The sequence below is a fragment of the Dasypus novemcinctus genome, chromosome 10 (genome assembly GCF_030445035.2).
Source record: "Dasypus novemcinctus isolate mDasNov1 chromosome 10, mDasNov1.1.hap2, whole genome shotgun sequence".
In the NCBI taxonomy this organism is placed as follows: Eukaryota; Metazoa; Chordata; class Mammalia; order Cingulata; family Dasypodidae; genus Dasypus; species Dasypus novemcinctus.
In genome coordinates, this window is record NC_080682.1 from 58,068,697 (window position 1) to 58,078,718 (window position 10,022).

The window sequence follows — 10,022 nt, forward strand, 5'->3', positions numbered from 1 at the left end:
ATTATGTGATAAAGCTGAAAAACTGAAGAGCGAATAATGTCTTTCTGTAAATAAATTCTAATCAAAAGGATGTGAGTGTGTTTACCAGCTCAAAAGGGTAAACAAGCATATGTAATGTGCCCAATGTTGGCAACTGAAAGAAGAGATCTTGGGCAATACCAGTTCTCTTCTGTTTACACCATCACCTGGACATAGACAAGTAGAGACCTCTTTGTCAGAGCCCAGCATGACCTTGATGCTCTGTGCTCTCTGTTGACTGGATGTTTTTCCTTGTATTGGCCTAATTCTCTGTTCCAAGACAAAACACTAAGTGTGAATCTTCAATAGAATTTTCTCTGCCTGGGGAAGTACTCACTACTGGCTAAGAAAAGCAGCCTATTTCATGTAGGGTTCTTCGGTTCCAAGGAATGGCAACCAATTTTTTTTTTTTTTTTTGAAGAGGTACAGGGGATTTAACTTGGAATCTCATTCATAGGAAGCAGGCGCTCAACCACTGAGCTATACCTGCTCCCATTGCAAACCAGTTTTGATTCACCTAAGCAGAAAATGAGTTTTGGAATTTTGTGAGGGGATACAACTAGATTGCAAAGAGCCAGGAGTTGGGAAGTTCCAGGAGTCTCAAGGTTCAGACTCCAGGGTGAGACTGGCCTATCTTGGGTCATGTACCCACTTTTTGGCGAGGGCATGGTGGGGGAAGGGTAATTCTCTAAAGTAGAATGGGAATTGGGAGAGCACTGCTGACAGACAAAAAGAGCAAGGGTCGTAGCAATGGCCTTAATCTTGGGGACTTCTTTCTGCAGAAAGTTGCTGTGACCCATGCCAAAGTCTAGGGACTGGGTGCCTGGACCTAAAGGCAATACTGCCAAAGCCAAATGACTATTCCAGAGCTTTCATGGCGCTCAGTATTGGGTGAAGATAACTACATTGGATCTTCTCTTTAGGGGTTAAGCTATGAATGCAAGGTACACACAATGAGTAGATATGATGAGTTCACTTAATGTTCTCAGTAACAGAATAGTTTTGAAAACCCAAATCCATCAGAGTTTTTGTAAATTTCAGGTTCTGTGCCCATTTCACCATCTGGGGCTGTGGTCCCTGGGCAGATCTGTCGTTCTTACTGTCTCCTTGGATTCTTTAAGGCCTATCCATATCATAACTCCCTCTGCCCTTTTTTTGTGGCCTGAACTAGTTTGAGAATCTTTCTGTTCTTGTAACCAAACATCCTTGACAACTTCTAAGGAGAAAAATTAACTAGCAATTGCTAACTAAACTATCCTCCTCCTCGAGACAAAGGAGGGGCAATTAAGAGAAGGTAAGAGAAGAGAACATTGAAAATTAAAGTGGAAATAGCAAATATATGATGTGAATAGAGTAGCTTTGAGGACTTTCTTAGGTTTATATTATAATCCCTGTGCAACAGGCCTTTAAATGCAATGCATGTGTAGTATGGTGGCAAAGTGTCCTTTTTCATTCAAATCCAGCTTTCTATCATGTCTAAAAATTAAGGGTAGCTGAAGCCATAACCTTCCACTCATTTACTAAATGTTTAAGAGTAGGTAGCATATGAGGGTAATACAGGAAAACCTGGGCTTGCTTACTTCCACCCGCTGTTACTCACTTAGATCTGAGACTTTGGGCCTACCACCTCACCTTTCCAAACCTCTGTGTCCTCTCCAGGTATAACAATGGCAACTACCATAGGGGATATTTGGTTTCTAGCCATCCAGTACCTGCTACCACAATTGCCTTTTGGGGAAGTCTACCCTTTAAGTGCAGTCTTGCTGGAGCTGCTAATAAAGGTAGCTTGCCCTCCTTTAGCCAAAGGATGGGATGTTCTCCTGGAGTTTAAGTCCTGAGTGGAGTTATGCAAGGACTGGAAAAAAAAAAAGGCCTGGTTGAAGCTGTGAATCTCTCATCCACCTGCAAGTAACAGAAAAATTATAGTAACTAAAGCAGATGCAGACCAGTTCTCTTGCATAAAAAATCTACTCGCATTGGTTCAGCTGCTCAACAATGTCTGGACTCATATATTTGTGATGTTCTTGGTCTTTCCTCATGAACACAAGGAAGTTGCAGAATTTCCAGCATTGCATCCAGATTCAAGGTAGGAAGAAGAGAGGAAGTAAAAGCATCCATTGCTCTGTCCCTTTTATCATGAAAGCAAAGCCTTTTCCAGAAAGCCACCAGCATATCTTCTGGTTATATGTCTGGAATTTTGTCTCATGGCCGCCATCCCTAGCTGAAAAGGGGGACTGAGAAAGCTAGTATTCAGTTTTCCCAGTTTCTGTAGCAAGGGGAAAGGGTTGAGAAGTCATTGAGAATGGCCAGCTAACAGAATCTATCACTCCAGTACCCTCTTGGGTAGGCTATTGATTCGTTCCGGCTACATGGATCCCTAAAGTTACCCTGGTCTCTGTGCCTTCTACACCTGGTTCTTTTTTATTTGTTTGTTTAAAGATATGTTTTATTTATTTCTCTCCCACCCCCTCACTGTTGGCGCTCACTGTCTGCTCTCTGTGTCTGTTTGTTGTCTGTTCTCTGTGTCTGCTCATCTTCTTTTTAGGAAGCACTGGGTACCAAGCCCAGGTCCTCCCATGTGGAAGGGAAACACCCAATCACTTAAACCACCTTCGCTCCCTGATTGTTGTGTCTCTCATTGTGTCTCCTGGTTGCATCATCTCATTACATCAGCCCATTGCACCAGCTCACTGTCTTATTCATCTTTTTTAGGAGGCACCGGGAACCAAACTGGGACCTCCCATGTGGTAGGTGGGTGCCCTACTGCTTGAGCCACATCCACTTCCCTACACCTGGTTCTTAAGCTTTCAAATCCATGAGCCATCTCAGAGCCCTCTGATAAATTCTCAGCATGAACTTCTGTGGCTCACAGAGAATTTTAACAGATAACATAAGAATATGTAAAATTGGTTAATAAATATTAGCTATAATTATTTTGCCCAAGGTCACACAGTTGTTGCTAGTGGATGAGACTTCAACCTAGCTCTCTTATCTTCCAGGCCCCTGCACCATCTTTTCCACTACACTGCATCCCAGCCTTCAGTTCATAAAAATTTTGCTTACTCTGCAAGTAAATAGGAAAACATCTACCAAGTAAAACAAGAATAAGGGCTGTACTGCATTTTTAAGGAACTTTTGAAAGAGTGGGCATTGTGAAGTTACCAACACAATCGATAATTCAGATAAGTAATAAAATACTGTTCTGGATTTCCCAGAGGAGCTGGGCTCCTGAATTGTGGATAGACAGTCCCCAATTAGAGCAAGGCCCCTGCCAGGAAGGAGGGCAGAGGCCATGAAGGCAGCCTTGCCCTGAGAGCTGAGGAAATGCTGGGAAGCCTTTAGGACAACTGTGGAAGCAAGTGTACTGCAGTCAGACTACCTGGCTGGAATGCCAGCTCTGGCAGTGACCAGCCACTGGACCTCAGGCTCCCTTGGTCATCTGACTGCTTCCTTCCCAGGTCATTAGGTGGAGGTTCTCAAGGAAATTTACTTCCCTTTCAGTCTATGAATTACTCACTCTTTGATCATGTAAACAAGCTGGTGCCCAATGACAGGCACCTTCATTGGACAGATGTCCAGTTTGCTCATAAGCCACAATCTAATGGAGGTGGGTCCAGCAGGATTTCCTTTTGGTGGTTGGTTTATTGTCTCTTAGTTGTGATAATTTGTGTACTTGGAAGAGAACTAACCTGCACTGCACTGAAAACGACTCTTTATTTCAGACCTATTGCAAATCCAGACTGGGGTCTTTTACAGACTCACAGCACTAGAATATTTGGCAGAAACATGGGTTGGCTCAAACAGCCATTCCCACTCAACACCTTTTTCCTTTGTCTACCTTCTACTGTAGAGGATGAACAGGCAGATACTCTTTTCTCCAAGATTCTTTATAGTGAGGGGTGGTCAGTGAGATGTAAGAGAAATCTGCTTGGCCAGAGGGCAGGTTCCTAGGAAATAATTTTCCTCCCCGATACAAGGAAAGGAACACTGAAGAATGCTTTCTTTTGCAGTCCTGGCTACCTCTCTGATGCTTGATTTTGAATGAATTATATTGGGGTGTGATAGCAGGAGCTGCAGCAGCTATCTTGTGACCATAAGGAGATGACAGGAGAATCCCAGACACAGTAACCCAGTCAGTGTCTGGACCCTATGAAGACAATGAACAAACCTTACCACTGCCTTCCTCTAGGCTTTTTGTGGTGGTGGTTGTTGTTAAGAAACGTTTATGGTTTAATGTCCTTATGGTTTAAGCCAGGAGCCAGCAAACCTTGTCTTAAATGGCCAGACAGCAAATATTTAGGCTTTGCAGGCCAAAGGGTAAATTTATTTCTTAGCTCATACAAAAACAGGAAGTATGCCCTATTTGGTCCACAGGTCATAGTTTTCTGACCCCTAGTTTAAGCTATTGCAAGATGAATTTTCTGCTATTTTCAGACAAAAGTTTCAGGAAATAAACAGTGCAACATTTCAGCCTATTGTAGGCACCTTTTACGGTGTTTGTCTAGCCCATACCCCTCTTCTCTGAAAACCTCTCCATACGGTGTTAATGTCCCCCCTGGCCACTGACCATTCAAGCAGGGATAGGTACCTGACCCCCAGGTGAGTTGTATTACACTAGCTGCTCTAACAATCCCAGAGCTGAGTAGATTACCATGGTAAGACTTTTTCCCATACCCTGATCCACTGTAGTCTAATTACCCTGTTGCATGCATTCAGGATGCCATGGGTCGTCTTATAATGCTACCTTCTCAACATGTGGTCTCCGAGGTCTTTGCAGAATGGGAAAGAATTTGAAGGATTATGCAAAGGGTTTTATGGTCAGGCCCACATTCCACTGATGCCAGAAATCAGTCACATAACCCCAACCACCCTGCAAGGAGGCTCGGGAATGTAGTCTTCTCTGTTTACCCAGCAGGAAGCCACTTCTGTGCACATATAATATTGTCTCTGGCACAGAATGACTGGCTGAAGGCTCAAGACTTTGAACTGAGAAACAGCTCGGAGGGTGCAGGAAGCTGAATTTCCTTAATGGAGAAACAATAAAAGGAGGGTCTACAAATAATTGAGGCTCCAGATGGTATCCTGGTTCCCACGATTAAATGTTTCCTTGGATTTCGTGAATTACTTCAGTGTCCTTTTATTTCTCCCTCCCTCCCTCTCTTCCTTCCTTTGATTAAGCTGGCTTGAAGTATATTTCAATTACTTGCAAAAGGGGGGGGGGGGGAGAGTGCCTTGCTTAGTACACTGTCATATACTTTTCTTTTATTCTTCTTTTTCTATTTTTCTGATACTTTTGACCCCCCAATTCTGGATGGTCCTTACATGTTTTGCTTTGGATGGTTTGGGATCTGGGCACTGAAAAGAAGCAGTTGTGAAGTCCATCCTGAGGCAGAGGAGGAAAGGTGTCTGTGGAGCAGATACAGATCAGGTTCCAACTATATTCTGGGCATTGTCCTCCACCACCACCTCAGCACCTACCATCCATCATCAGCCAAGATCACATAGTCTGAAGGACTGAAAAATGAGCCAGAACAAAGCAGGGGTCTTGCCTTCAAGGAGCTCAGAGTCTGGTGGAGGAGACAGGGAGGCATAAAAACTATTTGGGGAGAAACGGACTTGGCCCAGTGGTTAGGGCGTCCGTCTACCACCGCGGCTCAAATCCCGGGCCTCCTTGACCCGTGTGGAGCATGGCCCATGCGCAGTGCTGATGCGCACAAGGAGTGCCGTGCCACGCAGGAGTGCTGTGCCACGCAGGGGTGTCCCCTGCGTAGGGGAGCCCCATGTGCAAGGAGTGCGCCAGTAAGGAGAGCCGCCCAGTGCAAAACAAAGTGCAGCCTGCCCAGGAATGGCGCCGCCCACACTTCCCCTGCCGCTGGCGACAACAGAAGCGGACAAAGAAACAAGATGCAGCAAATAGACACAGAGAACAGACAACCTGTGGAGGGGGGGGAATTAAATAAATAAATAAATCTTTAAAAAAAAAAAACAACAAAAACAAAAAAAAACTATTTTGGGGAAGTGGTCGTGGCTCAACTGATAGAGCCATCGTCTACCATATGGAGGGTCCAGGGTTCGATGCCCAGGGCCTCCTGACCCGTGTGGTGAGCTGGCCCACACACAGTGCTGCCAAGAGCAAGGAGTGCCGTGCCACACGGGCAGGGGGTCCCATGCACAAGGTGTGCACCCCCAAGGCGAGCCGCCCCACATGAATGGTTTCCCAGTGCCCCTGGATAATGCAAGCAGACACAGAACACACAGCAAAAGGACAAAGAGCACAGACCAAGGGGGGAGGGGGAGAAGGGAGAGAAATAAATAAAATAAATCTTTAAAATAAAACAAAAAAAAACCATTTTGCTTCAGGGAGCCTTTGCAGTGACAGAGGTTTCCACACGTGCAGTTGGAGAGAAGAAAGTAAGGCTAGAGAAAAAAAAGAAAGTGAGGCTGAGCGCTGGGGCGTTTAGGAGGGCTTCCGGGAGGTGGCTTGGGCTTGGCTTACAGGAAGGCTAGAGGCCTGTCTACCAGAAAAGAGAAGAGGCTCATTCGGGGCAGGCAGCGGCCTGATCAGAGGCCCGGCGGCGCAGCTGCCTGACTGCCGGCCCTGAGGCCAGAAGCAGAGGGCCTGCCTGAGGGGCTGGCCTTCACCTGGGTCTGGCCCCGGTGCTCTGCCTCCGGGCTATGGAGGAAAACGTCGCCCTTACGCACTGAAGACTTTCGCCAGCTTGCGGGTCACGGTCCCCGAGGTCACGACTGCGCGAGGGCGTAACCGGTGAAACTTAGGGGCGGTGGGAGCAGCCGACTCCGCGCCAGGGCGAGGTTGCGGGAGCCTAGGGCGGGTCAAATTGGGGAAACGCGCGACTGGCGAGTTCGCCGAGCGCGCGCCCGACCGAGCTCGGAGTCCCGCGGGCCGGCGGGGGCGGGGCCGCCTGCGTCCAGGGGCGGGGCCACGTTCCGGGGCGGGGCCAGCCGCGCCTCAGAACCCCGCCTGTTCGGGGCGGGGCGGGGCGGGGCTGTGGAACCTCAGAACCCCGCCGACTCCCGCCCGGCGCGCGGCTCCCGGCGCGGGGTTCCTCCCACGCAGCCTCCCATTCAAACGATGCCGAAGGGGCGGCGCGGCCGCCAGAGCCTCACGATGAGCCAGCGGCCGGCCCCACCCCTCTACTTCCCGTCCCTCTACGACCGCGGCATCTCCTCCTCCCCGCTCAGCGACTTCAACATCTGGAAGAAGCTCTTCGTGCCCCTGAAGGCGGGCGGGGCGCCGGCGGGCGGGGCGGCTGGGGGCCGACCCCTGCCGCAGGCTCCCCCGGCCCCGCCGCCGCCGCCGCCGCCGGGTCTGGGTCCCCCGAGCGAGCGCCCCTGCCCTCCGCCCTGGCCCTCAGGCCTGGCCTCCATCCCCTACGAGCCTCTGCGCTTCTTCTACTCGCCGCCGCCGGGCCCCGAGGCTGCGGCCTCGGCCCTGGCCCCCGGCCCTCCGACCCCCCGGCTCGCCTCCGCCTCGCACCCGGAGGAGCTGTGCGAGCTGGAGATCCGGATCAAGGAGCTGGAGCTGCTCACCATCACTGGCGACGGCTTCGACTCCCAGCGCTGTGCGTGACGACCTCGCCGCGCCGCCGCGACCCACCCTTCGCCGGCCCGGGGCCCCCGCCCTGGCCTCAGGCCCCGCCCCAGAATATGATCCCCGGGCCCAGACTCCAGCCCCCGGGAGTCCCAGATCCCAGATCCATCTCCCAGAACCGAGACTCCCCCCGCCCAGACCTGGAGTTCAACCTCTCCCTCCCCCACCGCAGATCTGGACTTGAGGAACCCTTTGGTCCCACACTCCATCCTCCCTCAGCCCTGAACCCTTTCTCTCAGTAATCTGGACCCTGAGCCCCAAACCCGGAACTCCACCACCACCACTCCCATCCTGAACTTGAAGCTTTCTGCCCCGTAATTCCCCCACACCTGCATCCCACTCCCCACAGACGGTCCATATCCAATGGCCTGAGGTTTAGGGTTTTCTCTTAAATTGGAGCCCTGGATGGGAGGTAGGGGAAGGTCAGTTGGAGTGTCGCTTGGGGGAGGTGGGAACTGTGCAAGGCCCAGGAAGCCCACGGAGGTTCACTCAGATGCTTTGGGACTCCACTTAGAGCTGGAAGACGGCCTCCTTGGGCCCCCAAGGCTCTGGTAGTCCTCCCAGGAGGGTCTTGGACACTGCCATGGGTGTGACCTTGGGACGGAAGTCTTAGGCATCTGGACCAAGGCAGACCTGCTGTAGAGTGCAGATGTGGGCAGGATCCGCAAACTGACAAGCTCCTCCCTGTTGGAGAGCAGAGCTAAGTCCCATTCTACTCCCAGAAGGACCTGTTAACACAGATGGATGTTCGGTAACCATAGGCTGCGGCAAGCATTGTCTTGTCCAATAGCTGACCTGGCCAAGGCTTGCACTTGCTCACTGGGGGACTGCAGATAGTTCTAGAAAGGTCATCCCTACTATCAGATTAAAAGGAGAGAAAAGGAGGATAAAACAACCCAAATGCTTAGGTTAACATGGTTCTTAGAATGGTGTCTAATTCATCAGGCATCCTGTAATATCATCTTCCCCACAGCCATGAAAGGAAAAACAGACCCTAGAAAACCTGGGCTTTTCTAAGTCCTGGATTTCTTAACTGTGCTGTTCTCCAGTTAAATGCATTTCAGCTTTATATTTTTCCTCCCAGCTCAGATCACAAATGAGTTTGGGCTCCTACAAGGAAGCACAATTGTTTCCCAGCAGCCTTGCTTTGGGAGTGTTAGAGAAAGCCCTTATCTCTACTACTTCTAAGTTTGTTTTGCTCTCCTGCAGATAAATTCTTGAAGGCCCTAAAAGATGAAAAGTTACAAGGACTGAAGACCAGGCAGCCTGGAAAGAAGTCAGCCTCACTCTCCTGAGGAGCTGCCCACCTGAGCTTGGGCATCCGCCTCCTTACGTGTTAGTGCTTAGATAATGTGCCCCGTTTGTTGTCGTTTCAAAGAGCGTTATTTTCTGTTCTGTATTTCCTTCTGTTCTTGTTGCTCCCAGCACTTATTCCACATACAGTGCCCGGTTGCGTGGTGAACCTCATGGTCTCTCTCCTCTCTGTGCTGCTAGGGGAACTTTCTCATGGGGTCTGGAAGCTGAGGCCCAGCCAGCGTTCAACGCTCCTGCCATTAGGGGAGAAGACCTGAGGGACCCTCAAGGGAGGGGACCCCCTAACACTGCCACAGTTAGGCAAAGCCAGAGTAACTGGTGTGTCAGGAGGGAACTGGGACAAACCAAGGGCCAATGTATTTGGTTCTGTTATAACTTGCTTTGAGGGTTGGAAAGGTGGGATTTTTTTTTTTTTTTCAAACAACTTTAATTCTTGGGACAGTGGGGTTAATTTAGTTTGAATGGTTTTTGGACCACAGTGCTCTCTGATAATCCGATCAAAGCCATGTTCCTTCCTAGAAATTCATATATCCAAGAAATATATTGAGTGCTTATTATGTGCTAGGCACCCTCCTAGGCATTTGGAATTGGGAGTGGGGGAGAGACAGACAACATAAATTAGCAAATTATAATATGGCATCATAGAGGATGACATGCTAAAGGGGAAAAAAAGTCAGGTAAGGATGGTCAGGAGGAAAGCTGGGAGAATTTCCGATAAGGTTTCTCAAAGGGGTACCAGTCAAATAAGATTTGAAGGAGGTTGAGGGTAAGTGGCACCGTGGGGGAACGTCCCAAGCAGAGGGCCAGTGTGAAGGCTTCGAGGTGGGAGCATGTGGGCATGTTTGAGGTTCAGCAAAGGGACCAGAATGGGTGAGCAGAATGAATGAGGGAGAGTGTTAGGGTTGAGAGCAAAGAGGGGCAGGGAGTCCTGTTCAGGTAAGGACTCGGTTTTACTCCAAGTGGGATAGTTTGCTGCTAAGGAGTTGTCAGCAAAGGAGGGACATGATCTGACGTGTGGTGTCAAAGTTTCTCCCCTGCTGATTGCAGTGTGTGAGGTGGGCAACAAGGTAGGAGGCTG

General features: G+C 49.6%; 1 protein-coding gene across 1 annotated transcript; it reads left to right on the plus strand.

Annotated features, from left to right (window-relative positions):
• Positions 1-7,052: 7,052 nt before the first annotated feature.
• C10H11orf91 (chromosome 10 C11orf91 homolog) lies at positions 7,053-9,097 on the plus strand. Its single transcript, XM_004446859.4, has 2 exons — positions 7,053-7,601; positions 8,840-9,097. Exons 1-2 carry the CDS (start codon positions 7,112-7,114, stop codon positions 8,923-8,925), a joined length of 576 nt encoding a protein of 191 aa, XP_004446916.2. The 5' UTR covers positions 7,053-7,111; the 3' UTR covers positions 8,926-9,097.
• The last annotated feature ends 925 nt before the right edge of the window (positions 9,098-10,022 follow it).